General features: G+C 42.2%; 1 protein-coding gene across 2 annotated transcripts in view; it reads left to right on the top strand.

Moving 5' to 3' along the window:
* The window catches only part of LURAP1L (leucine rich adaptor protein 1 like), a 42,480-nt gene extending 18,127 nt beyond the window's left edge, over window positions 1-24,353 (top strand). For both annotated transcript variants that reach the window (XM_007655622.2, XM_001506819.5), the window contains one exon: window positions 23,257-24,353. In XM_007655622.2, the coding sequence (XP_007653812.1) occupies window positions 23,257-23,631 (375 nt within the window). In that variant the 3' untranslated portion in view covers window positions 23,632-24,353. The remainder of the gene's footprint in view (window positions 1-23,256) is intronic.
* The last annotated feature ends 266 nt before the right edge of the window (window positions 24,354-24,619 follow it).

The following is a 24,619-nucleotide window of genomic DNA, read 5'->3' as shown; positions in this document are numbered from 1 at the left end:
TCACTTGGCACTTGAGGTGAAGCCATCTTCTCTTCACTGAGTGTTACTAATCAACAACATTTGGTATTATTCTAGGAAAAGCCAAAGCTCTAAGAGCGTAGTTCAGTATTGTTCGTTTATAACATTACTGCATGAGAGCTTCACATTCTATGAAAATGAATGGCAGTAATCTCCGATGCCATTAGCAAAACCATTAAATAGCATTAACTCATAGCAGTGAGGGCTTCTTGTTGTATCTGAGCTCATTTTATAATCATACATAACCGTGTCTCCGTATTGGAATTAGTGTGTGGGAAAGCTGAAGTGATAATTATTTAGACACCTTATTAGCTACCTAAAAACCAGCAACTCTCAGAGTACATATTATTAATGTTCCAATGGGAAAGGATGTTGAGCAAGAGAGTTGTAGTTGCAATGCTAAAATTCACAGGTTTCAGATTTTCCAAACTTTTATTATTGTCCATGCAGCTTCTAAATAATAAAAATGATTTTTTTTGTTGTTGTTTTCCACACTTTTTCTCACAAAAGCCACAAATGACTAGGAATATTTAGTGGAGGCTCTCAAAGTCAGAAGGGGAATATTGTATCATTTATCTTTGATACAAATTTGCAGTGCATTTAAATTCCATTCTATTTTTTGAGGAAAAAATTATAGTACAATATTCAATTCTCAGGCTCAGTTGATTAATTTGAAAAAGCAGTCCATAAGTTAAATATCTCAAAACTCTTTGCATGAACAGAATTAAGAGTTACATCAGTCTGTTAGTTTCTCAAAAAGCAAACAAAATACATAAGGAAGGGAATACCAGATTGATTAGTACATTTGGAAAAGAGTCAAGAGCAAGTCACTTGCTAAGTTTGTTCCTACCTCAACTTTCTCTTTTAAGAAATAATGAAATCCAACTTCTAATTATTTTTACTCATTTAGTCCCTTCTTTCTGCAAGTATTCTTGGAAGCTAAACTAATTTCCCTATTGTAAATATATTGGAGTTTTGAAATGGTCATAAGGGAGAAAGTTAATTACCTTGAGGAGGAAGGAAAATAGGTAATAGATGTATAAATGAAAAAGAAAATATTTTTAGATTAACATAGGGACAATAGAAACATGTATACTTTCACATAATAATTGAATTTGTGTGCACCTATTCCCAACTGATTAAACCTAAACCCCAAACCTTCCATTAAAATGTCTACTCCGAGTTTTGCAATATATTAACTGTCAGTGGATTCCAAGTAAAGCTTTTATTGACTACTGAGATAGATGCAAGTAAAGTATCCAAATATATCCCCAGTGCCCAGAGTGCATTGTTTTTAGCAGCTCCTCTTGTTATAAACAATTTGGGGTTCAAAGGGATTTTTTTGTTTTGTTAACAAAAATCTCTAAGACTCGATAGTTGCCGTAATGAATTAGTAACGATGCAGATTGTAAATTTGCTTTTAATTGAAGAATTTCGGGTAGTCTAAGAATACTAATCATGCCCAAAGGAATATTCTTGTTTCTGCATTCCACGTGCTAAGTATAATAGATTAGTTGGTTATGCATGACTTTTTCCAGGCACACCCATACATATGGGTAAAGTTCACTATTAGACAAAACTGTATTTACATATGCATCACAAATGATCTTTTTAATGTTATACTTATAGCTACAGATATGTTGTCTACCAATAACACTAAAAAAACAAAGTATTTACTCTTTTATGGTTTTACTCATCTGAATTTACAAAATAATCCACAGACCAAAGAAGAATCATTCTTCTAAATCAGGCTAATGTTAATATGCTAAGGGACAGTCCCTCCTATGAATCGACGCCTTAGCATGAGATTTTTAATCCACCACAAAGGGATTTTGACTAAATGTGTCAGTTCTATGTGTTAAATAGTAAGCATCATTCTTCAGGCAAGTTTACAATAAGGGACATGGATTATTTAGAGATGTAAACGTACTGTAGTTGAAATCCTAGCTATTCTATTGGGACAGGGTGCCTGCCAGCTGATGGAGGAGGAGGGAAGCTCTGCATTACTGTTGCACCAGATGTCCAGGCATGTTATAATTAATCCATTATGTACCATCTGCTCTGATACTTTCTGACACCAACAGTCATATCTTGCCACTGGGTATTGACCTAAATGGTTATGCTTGTATTATCATGCCTTCGATTGCATGGAAGTTTGCTTTAGGGGTTTTCATAGCTGTGTTCCCATATCAATATAATGCAAAACATACCAGTACAGTGTACTTCTCTAGCCAACAGGCCCTGTATATTTCCGGTACATTTAAAAGCATTTAAGAAATTCAGGGCTCCACAAAGTCAAAATATCCTTGCGGTTTTCTTTTCTAGCCCTACCCTTCTGCCCCAAATCAAATTAGCCTGTCCTAATCACATATAAGAGAAAACCAGAAACATTGTATTTCCATTTGCTCTCTTTTGAGTGCTCTTTCCCATCTGCAGCAATATGCTAGACATCTGCTTTTATCACACTAACTTTTGGCCCTTTGGAGCGGGAAATGCTGAATTAGCACCGAGTTAGTTCATTTTCATGGGTATGAGTGTAACCTTTTAACCAGCACTTTAACTAAATTCATGTTCAGTACTGGGGATATTTGGAAAATGCATCATTTAACCTGATTCCAATATTAAGTGGGTTTTGGTTTTCTAGCCACCAGAACAAGAGGATCAAAATCAGGAAAGCTTAGTTGTATTATCTGTCATTTCTCATTCAACAATGATGTCATTGTAAAAATGAAGGTGAAAAACAGCATCTCTCTAGTTAATTTGGACTATACAGACAACCAAACCAAACACTTGGGCCAAAAACAAATAAACAAAAAAAACCTCACCACTTTGAGGCCTGAACTACCCAGTTTGCCTATCAGCATAGATTAAATTAACAAGATAATTGCTAACACTCTCTTCACTCAGTACTGTGTAAATACAATCTCTGGGAGGGGCATGGGGGAAGGATTAGTCTCTTTACATCTATGTATCTCAGTTTTCTTAAATACATACTGCCTAAAAGGATATGGCTTTTACAAATATAAATATAACAGCTATTCTAGACTATTGTCAGTAAACTTCAGTCTCCAGGGAAGGACAGATGGCTATATGTAAAAACTGTGGTATTCGTTAAGTGTATACCATGGGCCAAGTACTGTACTAAGCCATGGGTAGATAACCAGATTGGACACAGTATCTGTCCCACATTGGGCTCACAATCTAGGAGAAAAGAGGGTTATGGAATCCCCATTTTACAGATGAAGAGACTGAGGCACAGAGAAGTGAAGTGACTTGCCCAAGGTCACACAGCAGGCAAGTGGCAAAGCAAAGATTAAAACCTAAGTTCTCTGACTCCAAGGCCCAGCCTCATTCCAGTAGGCCACACTTAGCTTCCCGTGCTTCGTATTGGGGTTCCTAAACACTGAGATCCTTCTCCGGTTCTGAGACCATTTTGGGCAGGTACACTTGAATGCAGTTTCTTTAAACTTCAGCATACTGCAACATAGTCATGGGAAAGCTACAGTCTCTATAATGCCGTTGACATATTTAATTGGCTGATAAATGGTAGTCTGTGCAAAGAAGTTTGTTTGTGTTTCCTCCAGCCAAGTTTTTCAAGTATGCCATAAAAGTAGACAGAGCTTCCTTTCTAAAGTATCTCCAGGCTGTACACAAGGCATGTAGATGCAACTTTAATTCACAATCAATGAAACTACCATTTCTTAGCAATTTATATGTAGATTGGGCTTTAGCAGAAACCAAATCCAATATGATGGAACACAGACACACATTACTTAAAAAGTAAGGTGTAAAATCAACTGAAAATATTTGGGACTCAGCTAATAATACTGCACCAATGAGTTACAGTCAATCAATCCATCAGTGGTATTTACTGAGCACTTAACTATTTGCAGAGCATGTACTAAGTACTTGGGAGAGAAAAAGACCACTTGAGAAGTAGCATGGCCTAGTGGAAAGAGCACAGGCTTGGGAATCAGGAGACCTGGGTCCTAATCCTGGCCCCACTACTTTGCTGTGTGAGCTTGGGCAAGTCACTTAACTTCTCTGTTCCTCAGTTACTTCATCTCTAAAGTGGGAGTTAAAACTGTGAGATATGGACTGTGTCCCATGTGATTATCCTGCATATACCCCACAGCTTAGTATAGTGTTTGGCACACAGCAAGCACCTAAACACCATTAAAAAAAAAAGTAGCACTCCTCATCACCACTGCTTTATTTTCAGCATTTAGTACAGTGACTAGCAAATAGGAAATAGTCAACAAATACCACCAAGCAAAATACAAATACCATTAAAAAAAAGTAGACAATCCCTGCTCTCAAGCAATGGGGAGTAAAAGCTGAAAATATAGCCTTCTAATTACAGAAATATGCCATAACGCAGTGTCTTTCGTTCTCTTAACATCTCTGGCTGCTTTACGAGCATTCATTAATTAAGCCTCAAATTACCTCTCTGAAGAAGCATAGCAACTGAGGTTAAGGGATTTCCCCCAAAGTCTCAGGCTGAATTAAAAGCCTTATAAAAGAAGATCCACAGTATTTATTGAGATCTTGCTGTGTGCAGAATACCATCTTTGGTATTTGAGGAGCATACAGCTGTCTAGACTGTGAGTTCGTTGTGGGCAGGGAATGCGGCTACCGACTCTGTTATATTGTACTCTCCCAAGTGCTTAGTATGGTGCTCTGCACACAGTAAATGAGATTGATACACGAGAAATAAAAGACTTGGTGCCTGACCTCAGTGAGCTTAAAATCTTTTAGCAATCCCAGGAATCCAGATTCTAGTTCTTGGAACTGATTATTAGTTTTTTAATAACTTTAAAACTTAATAGGAATTGAATCCAAAGTTTGTTCAAAAGATATTTCAAATGGGAAACCTGGCTTCTTTGATTTCTGATTCTGTTATAATTGTAATTGAGCAGGGGTCGTGGTAGGTCCACAGCTATGATGGCAATAGGTCATTCAATAGTATTTATTGAGCGCTTACTATGTGCAGAGCACTGTACTAAGCACTTGGGATGAACAAGTCGGCAACAGATAGAGACAGTCCCTGCCGTTTGACGGGCTTACAGTCTAATCGGGGGAGACGGACAGACAAGAACAATGGCAATAAACAGAGTCAAGGGGAAGAACATCTCGTAAAAACAATGGCAACTAAATAGAATCAAGGCAATGTACAATTCATTAACAAAATAAATAGGGTAACGAAAATATATACAGTTGAGCGGACGAGTACAGTGCTGTGGGGATGGGAAGGGAGAGGTGGAGGAGCAGAGGGAAAAGGGGAAAATGAGGGTTTAGCTGCGGAGAGGTAAAGGGGGGGTGGCAGAGGGAGTAGAGGGAGAAGAGGAGCTCAGTCTGGGAACGCCTCTTGGAGGAGGTGAGTTTTAAGTAGGGTTTTGAAGAGGGAAAGAGAATCAGTTTGGCGGAGGTGAGGAGGGAGGGCGTTCCAGGACCACGGGAGGACGTGACCCAGGGGTCGACGGCGGGATAGGCGAGACCGAGGGACGGTGAGGAGGTGGGCGGCGGAGGAGCGGAGCGTGCAGGGTGGGCGGTAGAAAGAGAGAAGGGAGGAGAGGTAGGAAGGGGCAAGGTGATGGAGAGCCTTGAAGCCTAGAGTGAGGAGTTTTTGTTTGGAGCGGAGGTTGATAGGCAACCACTGGAGTTGTTTAAGAAGGGGAGTGACATGCCCAGATCGTTTCTGCAGGAAGATGAGCCGGGCAGCGGAGTGAAGAATAGACTGGAGCGGGGCGAGAGAGGAGGAAGGGAGGTCAGAGAGAAGACTGACACAGTAGTCTAGCCGGGATATAACGAGAGCCCGTAACAGTAAGGTAGCCGTTTGGGTGGAGAGGAAAGGGCGGATCTTGGCTATATTGTAGAGGTGAAACCGGCAGGTCTTGGTAACGGATAGGATGTGTGGGGTGAACGAGAGAGACGAGTCAAGGATGACACCGAGATTGCGGGCCTGAGAGACGGGAAGGATGGTCGTGCCATCCACGGTGATAGAGAAGTCTGGGAGAAGACCGGGTTTGGGAGGGAAGATGAGGAGCTCAGTCTTGCTCATGTTGAGTTTTAGGTGGCGGGCCGACATCCAGGTGGAGACGTCCCGGAGGCAGGAGGAGATGCGAGCCTGAAGGGAGGGGGAGAGGACAGGGACGGAGATGTAGATCTGCGTGTCATCTGCGTAGAGATGGTAGTCAAAGCCGTGAGAGCGAATGAGTTCACCGAGGGAGTGAGTGTAAATGGAGAACAGAAGAGGGCCAAGAACTGACCCTTGAGGAACTCCAACAGTTAAAGGATGGGAGGGGGAGGAGGCGCCAGCGAAGGAGACCGAGAATGACTGGCCAGAGAGGTAAGAGGAGAACCAGGAGAGGACAGAGTCCGTGAAGCCAAGGTGAGATAAGGTATGGAGGAGGAGGGGATGGTCGACAGTGTCAAAGGCAGCAGAGAGGTCAAGGAGGATTAGAATGGAGTAGGAGCCATTGGATTTGGCAAGAAGGAGGTCATGGGTGACCTTAGAGAGAGCAGTCTCGGTAGAGTGGAGGGGACGGAAGCCAGATTGGAGGGGGTCTAGGAGAGAATGGGAGTTAAGGAATTCTAAGCATCGATTGTAGACGACTCGTTCTAGGATTTTGGAAAGGAAGGGTAGTAGGGAGATAGGGCGATAACTGGAGGGGGAAGTGGGGTCAAGAGCGGGTTTTTTAGGATGGGGGAGACGTGGGCATGTTTGAAGGCAGAGGGGAAGGAGCCCTTGGAGATTGAGTGGTTAAAAATAGAAGTTAAGGAAGGTAGGAGGGCAGGGGCGATGGTTTTAAGAAGGTGAGAGGGAATGGGGTCCGAGGCGCAGGTGGAGGGGGTGGCACTTGCGAGGAGGGAGGAGATCTCCTCTGAGGATACTGCAGGGAAGGATGGGAAAGTAGGGGAGGGGGTTGGTGCGGGGGAGGGGAGAGGCGGAGGGGTGACTTTGGGGAGCTCAGACCTGATCGTGTTGATTTTCGTGAGGAAATAGGTGGCCAGATCATTGGGGGTGAGAGATGGGGGAGGGGGAGGAACAGGGGGCCTAAGGAGAGAGTTAAAGGTCCGGAACAGTCGGCGGGGGTGACGGGCATGGGTGTCGATGAGGGAGGAGAAGAAGCTTTGCCTGGCGGAGGAGAGGGCAGAGTTAAGGCAGGAAAGGATAAATTTGAAGTGTGTGAGGTCGGCTTGGTGCTTGGACTTTCGCCAGCAGCGCTCGGCAGCTCGAGCATAGGAGCGTAGGAGGCGGACGGAGGAGGTGATCCAGGGCTGTGGGTTAGTGGAGCGAGAGCGGCGGAGGGAAAGGGGGGCCAGAGAGTCGGGATGAGTAGAGAGGGTGGAGTCGAGAGCGGAGGCCTGATCGTCGAGAGTGGGAAGAGAGGACAGGGCGGCAAGGTGAGGAGAGATGCTATTGGAAAGACGGATGGGATCGAGAGAGCGGAGGTCTCTGTGGGGCAGTAGCGAAGATTTGCAGGGGGAGGGAGTGTGAGAGATGAGGCAGGTGAGAAGGTTATGGTCAGAGAGAGGGATTTCAGAGTCGGTGAGGGAGGAGATAGTGCAGCGGTAGGAGATGACGAGATCGAGGGTGTGACCGAGTCGGTGAGTGGGCGTGGTATGGTGGAGGAGGAGGTCGGCAGAGTCGAGGAGGGATAGCAGGCAGGCGTCAGAGGAGTCGTCGGGTACATCCATATGGTTGTTGAAGTCTCCGAGGATCAGAGTGGGCAGAGAGAAGGAGAGAAGGAAGGTGAGAAAGGGGTCAAGGTGGTTGAAGAAGTCGGAGGTGGGACCGGGAGGGCAGTAGATGACAGCGACAAGTAACTGGAGTGGGTGGTAGAGGCGAATGATATGGGCTTCGAAGGAGGGGAAGGAGAGGGAGGGGGGAGGAGGGATAGTGCGGAAGCGGCAACGGGGCGAGAGGAGGAAGCCGACGCCTCCTCCCTTACCGGTGAGTCTGGGGGAGTGGGAGAAGGAGAGGCCTCCGCTGGAGAGAGCGGCGACGGAGACCGTGTCTTCGGGAGAGAGCCACGTTTCCGAAAGGGCGAGGAGGAGGAGAGAGCGAGAGAGGAAAAGGTCATGGATGAAAGGTAGCTTACCTGTAATAGAGCGGGGGTTCCAGAGGCCACACTTGAAAGTAGCTGTGGGTGCAAGGGGGGGAGGAGGGGAAGGGCGGGGGGAGGGGAGGGTTTGGATGGGCAGGAGGTGGCGGGGCCCTGGACGGGGAGAGGGGGATGAGGGGTAGCGGTGGGACAAGAGGACTGGGATGGGGCATGGGTGGGGAAGAGAGAAGGTGGGAGGGGGTGAAGAGGGGGTTTGGTGGGGGGAAGAGTAGGGGGAGGGGGAAGAGGGGTAGCGCTGGTAAAGTGGGGTTCTAGGGCGGGAGAGGGGAAGCGGGGAGGAGACAGAGGAGAGAGCGGGAAAGAGCTGAGCGAGAGAGGGGAAGGGGAAGGGGAGGATAGGAAGGGGCGGGAGGGGGGAGGGGGGGAGGAGGGACATGGCGAGGCCAGAGAGGTGGGTGGCAGCACTGACAATAAACAGTAATAAACGAAATCGATAATATAGCAACATGATACAGTATGATACAATACAGTAGTGCTAATATAGCAACATGATACAGTATGATATAATATAGTCGTGTTAATAAAAGGGGCGATGATCAGGGTCGGGGGTAGACTCGATTAAGGGGCGACCTGATCAAATTCAAAGTCTGACGACAATAAACAATAACAAGCGAGATCGCTAATATAGCAACATGCTACAGTAAGGCACACTACAATAGTGTTAATAAGCAGGCGATGACCAGGGTCGGGGGACGAGCCGACCCTACCCGATCAGACTCAAAGTCAAGCGGCCAGCGGCCGAGAGAGTCCCAGAGCTCATGACCAAATAACCCATGGCAACAAGGAGGAAAGATGGAGATTGCCCTACTTCATTGCCCTCCTTCCTTTCAATGTCAATAGCAGTTATTGCTGCTGCCAATGTACTTTTGGGGCTGTACGTGATGAGTGTTTCTGTCTGGCCAGAACTATGCTTTTTACATTTAAGATCTTTCCTTTGGGGCTACCGGGAAGAGAAGAATTGAAAAACTACCTGCCAAACCAAGTGCATTATTGTTAGATTGCCCACATTTTTATGGATTAAAATGAGAAAAATTGCCTATTTTTTTTTTTTGTCAAACTATGTTGTGTGTCAGGGACCATCTGACTAAACTAGCCAACCAATGGGTACTAATTCCCTCTTATGCTTGCTCACTTTAAACCCCTGAACTTCACCATCTGGGCAAGATCATTTTCAATATATACTTAGTTTATATCCTAAAGCATTCTGGCTCTTTGCAGTATGTTCATTCCAAAATGCTGGGAACTTCAATACATCCTCCTCCATCATTCACAGTCACTGAGAGGGAATTTAGTTCTCTACCAGCTAAACTGAGAGGTATGACCATCCTAATTATAGTATTCATTTCCAGGGAGGGGTAGTTTACAGTGTCTTGAAGCCATCTGTTATTGAGGATTCAGGACTAGGAGTGAAGGGCAGCTTTTTGTGTAAAAGCATAATTTCCCATGACATCAGTGATCTTGGGAAGTAGTGAGATAATTGGTGGGAAAGTAAAACCGCTAGTGAACCTGAATAATTTTGTAACCTATCTGAAAGGCTCTAGAAGAGAATTATATCTGAAAAAGTAGGTTTTTAGAATCTGAAGGAAGGAACATATGCTGGAACTAGACTAAAGAGACTGTTGGTTCATGAAAGGAAACATACTGTTGTCAGTGAGAGCTGGAATAGGGTGGCTTTTTGGGGAGCCACTTGATCAGATGGGGATCATTGACCAATGATATTGTGGCTGCAAAAACTTCACTCAAAGCTAAAGAGACCATACTTCCTAGCTGTGCAGGACAACCTGGCCCTCCACTGTGGTGAATGCAAGAGAAGGAAATAAATGAGAAGGGGAAAAATAAATCATACTTACTGAGCACTTACTATATGCAGAGTACTGTACTAAGTACTTGGGAGAGTACAGTATAACAGAGTTGGTGGACTAGAGGATGAGCTTACAAGAATACTCCTGAATTCTGAGAATTGTAGTTTCCTTTATGTTTGAATTACTTAGCAAAAGTAACTAGTAAACATGCTTAGTACTTGAACAACTTGCAGAAATTTGTAGGCCATAATTTTTGAAAGGACCTAAAACCTTCTGCATTTGGAATAGCTGGGATATAATTTATTTAGGTTTAAAATGAACAATTCAGGGTGATTTCCAGAACTCATTTCCATGTGGAATAGAAAAAAATAGTTGTTCAATTACTTTACCCAAGGCTGGCCAAATCACTAGCCACTTTTTCATACCAATAAGTCAGTCAGTCAATGGTATTTATTGAGTGCTTGCTGTGGGCCGAGCACTCTACTAAACACTTGAGAGAGTAATAATAATAATAATAATGTTGGTATTTGTTAAGCGCTTACTATGTGCTGAGCACTGTTCTAAGCGCTGGGGTAGACACAGGGAAATCAGGTTGTCCCACGTGGGGCTCACAGTCTTAATCCCCATTTTACAGATGAGGTAACTGAGGCACCGAGAAGTTAAGTGACTTGCCCAAAGTCACACAGCTGACAAGTGGCCGATCCGGGATTCGAACCCATGACCTCTGACTCCAAAGCCCGGGCTCTTTCCACTGAGCCACGCTGCTTCACAACAGTTCAGTAGCATGGAGGACACCATCCCTGTCCTCGAGGAGCTTACAGTCCAGTGAGGGAGACAGTAAAATAAATTACAATGAGAGGAAGCAGCAGAATATATGGATATGGATTTAAGCGCTTTGGGGCTGGGTGTGGTGAGGTGTTTCTGTTTGGTGCTGAGTTGGATGGGCAACCATTGGAGGTTTAGGAAGAGTGGAGTGATGTACTTAGAGCACCACCCTCCCCATCTTCAAGCCCTCCTAAAGTCCTATCTTCTCCAAGGAGACTTCCCTGACTAGACCCTCACTTCCTCTACCCTATTCTCCCTTCCTTCTGCATTGCCTATGCACTTGGGCCTGTACTCCTTAAACAAGGAAGGTCCTTTGGGGGAAGGAACATGTCACTTCTGTGTTTTGTACTTCACAAGCGCTTAAAACATTGCATTGCACCAAGTGGGCCATCAACTACTGACACTAATATGACTACATCTCCAAGCAAAAGCAAACTGACAATGTCAGTACGGGCTTCCCTGCACCTATGATCTGGGAGGATAATGAGGCTAATAAGAGTTTTAGTATTTGAATTCTTCAAAGGAAAGGCAGTGTATGTATTTTTTAAATATTTCATTGTATATTTACTTCAACATTTTGTTTAAAAGTGTTGTGAACCTCCTTATTAAAACACGATAGAGTAATTGATATAGTTTCCATATGGGTCACCACAACCCAGGCTATTGATTGGCTGCATGATTGTCAAGCTGGACTAGACTCACATCTGGAGATATGAGGGGAAAACCCAGAAGTTCACAGAACAAGTTACTGCCTATTCCTCATTTCCTATTCCCAAAGGGAAAGCTTATTGGCATAAGATGCCAATCACTCACCAGGAGACAAAGAGGCAAAAGAGAAAACAGCACCAGTCACTCCCAACTTACAACCTTTTGTGTGCCCCATGTGGCTGGGACTGTGGATCCCACATTATGGAGGAGCGTTTAGGCCTCGAGCACATTCAGTTTTCATCTTAGAGTGCAGAGGGAGAGGATTTGGAAGTGGGGGCTACATAGTAGAGTCAAAGACTGCTATGGTCCAGCTCTTCCCCAGTGCATCTCTATCTCCTACTTCCTCTGGCCTGGCTGCCCTCATCGGCAACACAGGTCTTCCCTAAAAAGTGGCGGGGCGGGGGAGGACGAGCCGGGGAGGTGAGCAGAATCCTGGCTCTGATGCTGTGGTAGCAAGGGTTTGTGGGAAGGGATTTTGGAGTGCTTTCTAGGGCTGCATTATCTTCATGCTTAGAAATTGAGGAGTGGAAAGAATGCACTAGCTTCTGTCCACCCTTGCATATCACTCTGTCCCATCCTGCAAAGTATATACTCACACAGACTCAAATATCCAAACCTCTACTCAACCGTACACCGATTCCAACATTCATGAACATACACTTTTTTCTTACGATAGAAGTACTTTACGTACTTACACCAAACCTCCCCACTAACTCACAGTCCACATGCATTCACACACACAGAGCTACACTTACCACGCATGGTTATAGTTTCCCATCAGAAAGGACAGATGGAATTGTTTGCTCGAGGCTCACACAGCACAACTCACACTCCCATATCCCTGCCAGTCTTGTTCCCATTGGAACCTGGAATATAATGAGTGAGTAAGCAAGCAGGGGAGCAGTATGTTTCAAAATACATGTGTGGTCTTGGCCCAGATTAGGCAGCTACAGAGGCAGAACCAGGACTAGGATCCAAGTCTCCCGATTCCTGGAGTAGTGTCACCGAGCCATCTACATATGCATACATACATAGACACATCCATTTGCATATGTAAAATAACCTTCCCCACCACACTTACTTCACATTTCTATATTTACAAATGCATATTCACATACCTTACCATACGTGAGCCATTCATTGCCTGACCAGTCATGGGATTCAGGGCTTAGGTGGCCACCCTGAGGGCAAGACTCTTCCATCTGGTCTCCTATTTTTGCTTCTCACTACTTTTCCTGGTGCCCCCACCCTTCCTACCCCCTCCATAACAGATGGTAGGCTTAAATTAACCACATAATTGGGGACCCAAGGTGGGAAAGGGTCAGGACTCCCATGGAGCAGGACCAAAAAGAGTTGGGGGAAACAGGCCTCCAGACTCCAGGCAGAACAAATTCCTCAGTTACAGGGGTTCTAAGATCTGCTGCAGCAACCCTTCCCCCAGCCCCTGACTCTGACCTCTATGGACCCACATATTCAATCTGTCATGAAATCCTTTCTGTTCTGCCTTCACAACAAAGATAAAATCTGCCCTTTCCTCTCCATCAAAACTGGTACTATGTTGATCCAAGCACTTATCCTATCCCTTAATCAGTCTCTTTACTGACCCCCCTGCTTCCTGTCTCTTCCCACTCCAGTCTATACTTCACTCTGCTGCTGGATCATTCAGTCCACGTTCCCCATCCACCTCCATATCAAAATGAAACTCCTTACTACTGGTTTTGAAACAGTCACTTTGCCCCTTCTACTTTACCTCACTGATTTCCTACTACAACCCAGCATGCTCACTTTACTCCTCTTAACACCAATCTACTCACTGTTTCTTGATCTCATCTATCTCGCTGCTGACCCCCTCCCACATCCTGCTTCTGGCCTGGAACTCCCTCCCCCTTCATAAGCAACAGATCATTACTCTCCCCTTTCAAAGATTATTAAAAGCGCATTCATTCAATCACATTTATTAAGCACTTACTGTGTGCAGAGCACTGTACTAAGCATTTGGGAAAGTACAATATAACAACAGTGACATTCCCTGCCCACAGTGAGCACAGTCTAGGGCTTTGGAGCGGGGGAAGACATACATCAATACAAATAAAATCACAGGTATATATGTAAGTGCTGTGGGGTGGTGCAAGGTGATGGAGTGCTTTAAAACCTTCTCCAAGAAGCCTTCCCCAACCAAGGCCTCATTTCCCTACTGTCCCTTCTGCATCACTCTTGGACTTGGATTTGTACCCTTTATTCACCCTACCCCAAGCCCCACAACACTTATGTACATAACCATAGTTTAATGCCTGTCTCTCCCTCTAGACTGAGCTCCTTATGAGCAGGGAACATGTTTCCTAACTCTGTTATAGGGTATTCTCTTAAGCACGTGGTACCCAAAGCACATAGTAAACAAAACACACAGTAAACATTCAATAAATGATTGACTGACACTATTTTTCCTAATGATTTACTTTAAATCCACTATACACCTCTACTACACATATCACTGTTCATTCACAGAGAAACACATATGCAGGTTCTCCTTCCCCTTCCCAATGCACAGAGATATAGTCCCAATGAAACATTCTTTGGCACTGAGGGGGGAACATGGGACAAAAGACACACAAGGACAAGAGTCACGTAGAGAGAGGGACAGGGGAATACAAAGGCAGAGGAAGGCAGTGGCAGAGTAAGGAAACTATAAGTAAATGGAGTGAGGAAGAGAAAATGGAGGGAGAAAGAATGAGAAATGCACCATCTGTCTCATCTGGGTGGAGAGCAAGTATTTATGCCATTTGAAAGAATCATACCTTGAGAGAAAAATATACCAGAATGTGCCATAATTTTTACCTCCATATTTTCCATTTGCTCATCTTAGTTTTCCTATTATTGTCACATCTGCCATTTACCAGAAGACAGCTGAAAGGTTTTCTTCTTTTGCTTTGTTTTGTAAATGTTGACTTAATAATGTTGGGTTTCTCATCAGGTTCATTGACAACACATCTCCATTAATATTTCCCCAAATATCTACTGAGTATATAGTAGGATGACATAATTTGCATAAATCTGGTAATTAGTATTCATTTCATTATCAGGCATTTTTCAAGATAAAAAGTATCACTGCTAATCTGAATTTTCCATTTCTTCTTTCCTTGATATACTTCTGTATATTCTTGTGACTCACTGAATTCCTTCTCCCCTACCTTCTGTAGTCTCCAGCAAAAGAAGTATACAGCAAAGAGAGAGAAAAGAATAAGAAAAGTGGGATGATGAATAGTAGAATGATGACGTGCTCCCACGGGCTTGGGAGTCAGCAGTCATGGGTTTGAATCCCAGCTCTGCCACTTCTCAGCTGTGTGACTGTGGGCAAGTCACTTAACTTCTCTGTGCCTCAGTTACCTCATCTGTAAAATGGGGATTAACTGTGAGTTTCATGTGGAATAACCTGATTCCCTGTATCTACCCCAGCGCTTAGAACAGTGCTCTGCACATAGTAAGCACTTAAATACCAACATTATTATCATTATTATGACATTGAATACTATCAGAAATGTTTTTCAGGCCAAGTTCAGGAGAACACAATTCTCTGGACATATTCATTCATTCAATTGTATTTATTGAGCACTTACTGTGTGCAGAGTACTGTACTAAGTGCTTGGAAAGTACAATTGGGCAACAGAGACAATCTCTACCCAACAATGGGCTCACAGTCTAGAAGGGGGATACAGACAACAAAACAAAACAAGTAGGCATCACTACTATCAAAATAAATTGAACCATAGATAAATGCACATCATTAATAAAATAAATAGAGCAATAAATATGTACAAATATATGCAAATGCTGTGGGGAGGGGAAAGGGGTAGAACAGAGGGAGGGAGTAGGGGCAATGGGGAGGGGGGGAGGAGCAGAGGAAAAGGGAGAGCTCAGTCTGGAAAGGCCTCCTGGAAGAGGTGAGCTCTCAGTAGGGCTTTGAAGAGGGAATGAGAGTTAGTTTGGCGGATGTGAGGAAGGAGGACATTCCAGGTCAGAGGTAGGAGGTGGGCCAGGGGAAGACAGCGGGACATGCGAGAACGAGGCACAGTGAGGAGGTTAGCTGCAGAGGAGTGGAGTGTATGGGGTGTATGGGGTGGGGTGGCTGTAGGACGAGAGAAGGGAGGGGAGGTAGGAGGGGGCAAGGTGATGGAGAGCTTTGTAGTCAATAGTGAAGAGTTTTTGCTTCATGTGAAGGTTGATAGGCAACCACTGGAGATTTTTGAGGAGGGGAGTATATTAAAGGGATATATCATGCTTAACATTTATTCAAGTATCCTCCAATGCACATATATGTTTCTTGTATCAGGAACCAGCATTTACTCATCAATACAAGCCTTCCAAATAGCACTGTAATGTTCCCTGTGACTTCAAACCCATTTAAGGGACATATTGAGGTATATTCTAACAGTAATACTAACATCTCAAATTAGTATTTTTTTTTCAAAATGCTTTAACATCTTATCTATTTTCCCTCAATACCCCTATGAGTTTGAAAAGAATGAATTCAAACTGTTCTGTAACTTTCTGCTACAGAGCTTTAATAAATGCTGGTGCCAGTCATGATGGGATTATATTTTGTTTAGTCATCATAATCTACTCTTTTAGATCTGTAATTGTTTACTGCTGTTATGTTGGCAAAAAAATCACATGCTGAACACACCCATGGGGAAATGATTTTTTAGGGATTAAAATATGTAAATGAAAGGTCCTGTCTATTTGATCTATGACATCAGGAAATAAAATTTGCTTGGACAGGACAAGCTTTCCCTTGGTAATTAAACCTTGAAATGAGAGACTCAGGAGGACTCAATAGTAGATGGAAAAATATAAAACAAAAGCACAGCCTTGTCAGAAGAACTCATTAATAGATGGAAAAATGGAAGAAAACCCAAGATACACAGCCCTGCTGAGAACAGGGTAAAGGTGATCCTGGAGTCCTGCACTCCCTTCCCTTCGAAAAGTGCTATAACAGTGTTCCCAACTCAGCTGCTGTAAAAGGAGAGAAAGGTTCTTGCCAGGAGAGGTCATGGGGCCTTTCCATTAGCTTTCTCCTTGCCATACAGCAGGGAGTTATGGCAGTGGCAAAAAGGGAAGGGCATAGAAATAGCTGGCTTTTTCGCACCTTTCCCTCTCAGGTTATACAGCAGCAAGGAAAAACAGTGAAGAAGGAGGTCCAGAACTGGGGAAAGATGTGTGTCATGGGCACTAAAGTGTTCAGCCAAAGACCAGTAAAATTGCTGCTTAATATAGTTCTCCACATTTCTAAAATGGACAGTTTGGTGGCATAAATTCAAAGCCAGAATTTAAAGGTGTCCTATGTGCCCCTTTGGAAACAAATAAAATGTGTTTTTTTGATTTATCAGCCAACAATTCCTAAATTAGTAGCTGTGTTGTGCATAGTATTTTTAGATACCAAATTTAATTAGTCTGTTGGCAATTATTCTTCAGTTTCTCAAATTGAACAAAGAGCATCACAAATGAACAGTGATGACAACAGTAACTATGGTTAACATTTAACTCTGAGTTGCTCATACAGAAGTTTGTTCTATGATTTTCTGGAATGGATGAGAAGCTAAGGAGAAAGATAATCAGAAGTGTTTAAATCTTGTGATTAACTCTGGTCCCAAAGTTATACCCATCCAACAGAGCAGTTTTGCCTCATTGAGTTCCAAGTATAATTTTTTTTTTAAATGATCTTGCTGTGAGGATAGTTAGGAACATGTTTAATAAACATGACTGTTAATAAAGCTGTCAAATTCAGGGATATGTGATCAAAAGAAGGTTTTGAAATGATCACTGTGTCAAATTAGGGAACACCAGTGGTAAAGCAATTATTCAAGCAAGCTTCTCCCATGTGTGAAGTTCTTGAAAGGTTAAAAAAAGAAGAAAGGGCCATGGCCAAGAAAGTTGTCTTGCCAGAATGAGATAAAGACCTCACTTCCTTAGAATACTAAGGCAAAACTGAATGAACAATGCCAATGCTATATCCTTGTATAGAAATTAGGCATGTGATATTTATCCCCTTAGAGCCAATTCTAATATTACTTTTCTTCCCTTGCACAAAATGCTTTTTAAAAATGCAGGTGTGAAGTATGCCTCATTTTGAATTCACATTTTAATTTTATAAACTTTTCCAATTTTGCTCATGGTGATCATTGATTCTAAACTGAAACATGCACTCAGGACCCAATGAAGTTTAATCTCTATTCAATAGCCAGGGTTGGGACATAAAAAGCTATCAACAATATTGGAATCGAATGTGATAAGGGAGAAGATGGTGCTATGTAGTCATTGATTGGGTCCAGATTGCAATAAAAACTTTCTAGCTTCAACAAATATATTCAGCAGTGCATCTTCTAGACTGTAAACCTGGTGTGGGCAGGGATTGTCTCTATTGCTGAATTGTACCGTCCAAGCGCTTAGTTCAGTGCCCTGCACACAATAAGCGCTCAATAAATATGATTGAATGAATATGTGTCCTTGAGGTGAAAAAGTATTTGTATCTCAGATACGGTATACAGAGGATGAAAATAGTCATTTTAGGTGGAGGGAAACAGAGGGAAGAGAAGTATCTAGGAGATGTTTTTCTTCAAGGAGGCAAATGAGGACTTTTATATTTTACCTTCAATTCCTTTTTTCTTTCCAGTGGGGTGGGGTGGGGAGGGGTGGCAGTAGGGAGGGGAGCGGGGTTAATTTGTTTTTCCATTTTTTAAGTAAGAAACAAAAAAATTCCCAGTGTTTAATAAGTTCAATGTGAGTATTAACTCTCAACAAGGGTTTTGAAAAAGGTGAAGGCCTAGCAGTATCTGTGCTGACCAGGTCTCACAGAAATATTCTGTTCCACGCTATACACTACTCCCAACGTCTTTGCTAGCCATCTCAGTGCATACTGTTAGCCATGGGAGGATCAACCAAGAGATGGTCCTGCACAACCCTTCACAATTACTAAAAAAAACAAACCAAACCCAAGTCATGCTGGCAATAGGACCTATGCTTTCCCTCCTCATCTCCAACCTAAAAGTCCTATATTAATGTAGTCAGCCCATATCGGTCACTTGTTGATGGAGAAACATCAGAGTCTTTCAACACAATCTTAATTTCTGAACATAATCCTACTTATGGACAAAATGCTCATCTGGAATGGGTAAGGGACTAGAAAAGATCTCATACTATATTTTTAATAGGTACCACATGGAAGAGATTGTCTTTTAGTCACACACACATGCACACACACAGAGACATGGATAGGAGCTCTTAGAATCTCAACTGAGTGCAAGATTTTCCATAGACAATAAACTCCTTGTGGGCAGGGATCACATCTACCAACTCTGTTGTATTGTATTTTGCCAAGCGTTTAGTACAGTGCTCTGCTCACAGTAAGTACTCAATAAATACTATTGATTTACTGAAATAAATATATGCATATAATATCTAATATAAATATATTAGATATACACACACATATATATGCATACACACCTCAGAAATTAGCACTATAAATCTTTAAGGCCAACTCTTGTTTAACTGTAGTCACATGAGCCAGGAATGGCTGGGTAAATACAGCCATGATGAGTTCCTTGAAAACATGGTTGTGCCATGAATTGCTATACCATGGGGTGTGTTTTCCCAGAAATTACATGTTGTAAATTGAGATCTGTCCCAGAAGCCCTGGAAAAATAATAGGAAATTCCTTTATGTGCTATAGACATTACATTAAGCATCACTAAACTATTAAAGTATCACATCACAACACTAAATGTCATAGGTTGACTGCAAGCCTTTGAAGGTGACTGCAGAAGTAGATTGTTCTGCTGCCTTTCCTAGTTTGCCAAATGTAGAGAAGATTTTGTCCAATTTAAGTTAAACTACAGTCTAATTCTTTTCTCCATAAAGTACCAGGAAGCAGATCAACACCACTTCATACTTTTAACACCTCTCTCCATCAGGGTCCTCAATCATATTTGTAAATTCACCGGCTTTCTTTAAAATTGATCCAAAACATTTGAATCCCAAATTTTTAGCAGTGGTAGAGGCACCATAACTTTTTTGTTTGTTTTGAAAACAAACTGCCTCTGTGGTTCAATAACATCTTTTGGTTATCGGCTCAGGGATCTCTCCTAAACCTGAAAATCTAAAACAAACTGTAGACAGAGCTTCCTCCAAGATCCATTCATTTTTGATTACATAATCTCAGTTTAGATTGGGAGGCAGGAAGGAATTTGCTTACCTATAGTGTTTGGCTGGAATGTCATGGTGTTTGGCATAGGCTGTATCCCTGGGGTGGTTGTGTTGTGGAGTGATGGTAACCTGGAGTAAAATAGCCAAGGCTGTAATCTGTGGTATGCCTTTATTCTAAACAACCTCATCAAAGTCATGAGTTTCTATTTCTCCATCAAAGCTTAACTAAAGGTAACTAATATGCTCAGTTCTCACTCTTGCGAGAAAATTGGATTCACATAAATCCATGTTATCCTAGCTAGTGCGGGTTTATATGGGGTGGTGTGCCGGAGGAGAATCACACCCCTTTCATGTACCCACCACTTGTACATAGCCTGGGGTATAAATCCCTGACAGGGGTGTGCTTGGGCAGGTTTGGTGGACCAGTGCTGTGTGAAAGCTAAATTAACTAGTCCCCACAGAAGCCTCAGACTCAAGTAAAGGATCCAAGATGAGACTGCCAGAACGGTTTCTCCCTGCATTCCTTTTGGCTAGTTAGTTTGAACCTATTCAGTGGCAAAAGGGACAAAGTGAATTAGCAGTTAACTAATTTTAATTTTACTTCATTCACATTCCCATGTAATCACCAGTATTAGTACTCATCAAGAGGGAGATCTTTGAAAGGGAGAGAGCAGAAGGTAGATGGAGGAAAAGTTAGGAGCCTGAATTATCCAGAAACAGAATATTTAGGCCGAGAATACTCTAGATTTGGTGTAGGCTGTGTGGATTATTATTAGAAGAACTGGAGGAAAGTCTATGATTGTAAAGGTACAGGATGGAGTAGTTTTCTCTCTCCCACAGCTTCTTCACCTCAAGAACCACAATAGCCCAATTTTGACAACTGTCAGAAAATGATAGACAAGACCTTGAACAGAAGGGTACTTGAATTCCTAGGCCATCTACCCTCAAGATAAATGAATATGTTATCACATGGCATCAATCCTGAAATGCCTCCCAAAGCTAGTATTGTCACTGATGCCTTACAAAACCCCAAGGTGTTATGCCATTATTATTAATATGACTTTGAGAGGAAGGCATTAATGGCAAAATAAAAACTTCTCTCCACCTTGGGTGTGGAGTTGCAATACAGTATTAGTAGATAAACATTTGTAGATGTTATGACACTTCTCATGCATGAGGGTACTTGTTCTCTGGCAAAGTTGTTTGGTTTATTTCTAACTGAAAGCAAATATCTTTACAATCTTGCCTAGATGATTGCCAATTTTCCTTAGGATTAATCCCAGCAAGGAATCACACCTCCTTGGGAAGGGCAGCTTGTAATGATAGAAGCAACATCATAGTTTAGCAGATTGTTAAACTTCTCAAATTGGAAAGGTAACTAGAATTTCCTTCCCTGAAAGATACAGGGGAAAAGGCATCATAAAGGCCAAGCATACAAGCAAGGTTTGGGTGTGCCCACTCCAACTCCTTGGCTTTCTTGAATTCCAGAATTTTGAATAGTCTAAATCTATGAGGACACAGTGTTGACACCAATTCCAAAATTATTGACTAACCAGGTCAGCAGGTTCTACCCAACACGGCTCTTTTTAAAACTCAGTTCCATGTCCTCTAGCAATTTTAGTCTCAAAAGAATGATTCTTTTTAAGTGCTACAGTCTGTCGAAAGAAATTTTTATTATTCCTACTTTATTACTTATCAGACATTAAGTTTAACCTGATATGATGCATAGCCTGAAGTAATTTTTTTTTACTATGCCCAAGCTATTGAAATGCTGCTGATACTCAAGCTGAAGTTCTCCAGAAATGTCCCAAATTCTGAGCATGTTCAAAGACTTAGAGTCTGAGGTAGTGTTGCTAAGGATTATAAACTCTTTTCTTTCCACATTCCCCTCTCCTGTAGCCTCCTGCCACTCTTACACCTGCTGAATTGGCTTGGTAACTTGGCCACAGTGGACTCCAAAATGCTTTGCTACCCTTTATCATAGTTTTAATATATTCTTCTGGGATGACATAATTTGCTTAATTTTCTCTGCTTAACCGTCACCTGTCTTCAGGAAAATACCTGCAGCTTTATGTAAGATTATGGCTAGAATTTAATCTATGCCATCTGTATATGAATTGGCCTCTGTGCAAGATGTTTTTTCCTATGACATGTTTATTTCTATGGTTCTTTGAGGAAAGATGATGACAGTTTTCCAGGAAACATCCATTTTCCAGCTACTTAACTTTTTAAAAAAGCTGTATATAAAATATCGCAGTTCCTAAAACGTGTAATCAGTAAATACAATCATATCTATTGAGTGCTTTCTGTGTGCAGAACACTGTATTGAGCTCTTGGTAAAGTATAACAGAACTTCATTATTTGTGGAGTAGTCAATGAAATATTTTCTGAACTTTTGTTCATTATTAATACATAATTCAAGATTCATTAACTCAAATCTTAACTCAAACACTAACTCAAAACTAGGAATTGCATGTTAGGAGGAATTACAATTGCAGACAGAAGGTATATGCAATAGATATTATCAAGGAGATCATCATCACGGCTTAGCTGCGGAACACACGTATGAAGGCACAGCAGTGGCCTACTCCTTTAGTGACCAAGACAAACCCAGATATTCCCTGAATCCTATTTTGCTCTTTATTAAATAGAGGAGAAAGGTCAGGGAAAGGGGATGCCCGTACAGCTCCTGAAGGCCAAGAGCCACCCCTGAAATAAATCTGTGGGCTTCTATGAGGGATCTAAGGAGACCAGAGACTCAAATAACCCCCTCGTTTCCTTATCTTTAGGCACCCTGGAGTCGGAGAGCAAGGGCTGGGATTGTCCTCTGGTTTCTTCTCAGAAAACAGGGTTCATGGAGCTAACAATTTTTTGTGTCTCTAGCCACAGTGCAACTTCAATCATGTAACTTATATCCTTCAACCCTCAAAACCTAGTCCAGCAAGAAGAGGAAGTTCTTGAGCAGAAGACACTGAAAATGTTGGGCTTTCTTTCCCCTAAAGGGCATTGGCAGGAGACGGAGTGTGGCCTATTGGAAAGAGCATGAGATTAAGATGCAGAGGACCTGGGTTTGAATTCCAGTTCTGCCACTGGTCTGCTCTGTGACTTTGGACAAGTCACTTAACTTCTCTGTGCCTCAGTTGTCTTAGCTGTAAAATGGGAATAAAATACCTACTCCCCTTATCTCGTAGCCTGTGAGCTTCATATGAGACAGAGACTGTGTCCAATCTGCTTATATTGTTTCTACCCCAGTGTTTAGTACAGTGCTTGGCACATAGCAAGCACAAATATTACTATTATTATTATCAGCAGAAATGTCTCAGCTATCTAATCCTATATACTGAAATTGTGAGAAAGGAGAATAATCGTACCTTTTTAAGGGTGTTCAATGGAGTTATTTAGGCAATAGAATCTTTGGATCATTCCTAGGATGCAAGAAACGGAAAAGAAAAGCTCTTGGAAACGTGTGCCACTTGGACACGTTTTTACCAAAGAATCTGCTTTCCTACTGGGTAACTGAGAAATTCTAAAACTGAATGATTCTTCTTTCCTTCCTATCTTCCCTCCCCATGAAGGTTAACCTCAGAGCCACTGATGTGCAGCTCATGCGTCAACTGCTCATCATCAATGAGAGCATTGAATCCATTAAATGGGTGATTGAAGAAAAGGGCACCATCATGAGCCGAGGCAGCAGTCTGAGTGGCAGCCTATGCAGCCTGTTGGAGAGCCAGAGCACCTCAATTCGAGGGAGCTGCAATAGCTTGCAAGACTACAGTGATGGACTGGATGGCATCTCCGTGGGAAGCTACCTGGACACTTTGGCAGATGATGTTCCCGGTCACCAGACCCCATCAGATTTGGACCAGTTCAGTGACTCTTCCCTAATAGAGGACACACAGACAAAACCGAAGCACCCCAAAGTAGATTCTGACTACTACTGCTTTGGCTAATGAAAAAGGCATTCATGTGGGACTGGTGTGGAAATGTGTATTTATCTTTCTTTGCTGCTATGTTTCCAATAAAGAAAAAGCCACCTTTTCATTGGAAATTTTTTTCCAAGATGCTTTAAGACACTCTCTTAATCCTAATATGTTATCTGAATTATTTCCTCTGCAATCTTCATTTTTAATTTATTGCAGTGATTTCCCCTTTGTTTTATTATGTTACAATTGAACTGTAAAAGATCAAACTCTCAACTTTGTTTATAACGCAAGGACTCAGGGATTGCTAGTGAGAATTTTGCTTAAGCTAGATAATAAATCAAATGCTGAAAAATCATTTGCCATTCAAATCAATGAATAATTCCAATCATTTTCTTTTAGCTAGCAACTCTTCAATAAAGCCCTCTAAGAATGATTTCTAGTTTTTGGCTTGTACCAAATTGACCAAACCTTCAGCAAACTGAGAAACTGTTTTTTCCAGGTTAAATGATCTCACTGGTAATTTCCCTTGTTGTACGGTGAATATGGTCCTTGCTGTTCTCTCTTTTATACATAAAGTCATTTGGTTTAAAATTATGCGAAGGCTTGGAAGTATGTTTGGAGACACCCTAAGATGATATGCAGTCAGATACATTTTTTTTTTCATTTGATGCATTAACGTAATTTCCTCTGAAGAGTCAATACCAATGTAAATACTGCAGAAGTTATAAAACAATAGTCTTTATTCAAAATTTTGACTGATTTCTTTCCAATGGAAATGAAATAAATGAATATTCCTCAAGCTATCAACCACAAACTATACATGGAAGCTTTAGGACTTATAGGCTAATTCAAAGATTCAAAACTTCAGTAGGATATGATCATTAAATCTCTGGGTTTTCTTCACATTGGTCATTCCAATCCTAGTGAGAAACTCAGCTCTTCATCAGCCCTGTGAAGGTAGTTCACTGGACTCCCGAACATAAGAATCTTAACTTTCAATTCTTCTTTCCTTAAT

Source organism: Ornithorhynchus anatinus, chromosome X5 (assembly GCF_004115215.2).
Source record: "Ornithorhynchus anatinus isolate Pmale09 chromosome X5, mOrnAna1.pri.v4, whole genome shotgun sequence".
Lineage (NCBI taxonomy): Eukaryota > Metazoa > Chordata > Mammalia > Monotremata > Ornithorhynchidae > Ornithorhynchus > Ornithorhynchus anatinus.
This window is presented reverse-complemented; position numbering and strand designations above follow the sequence as displayed.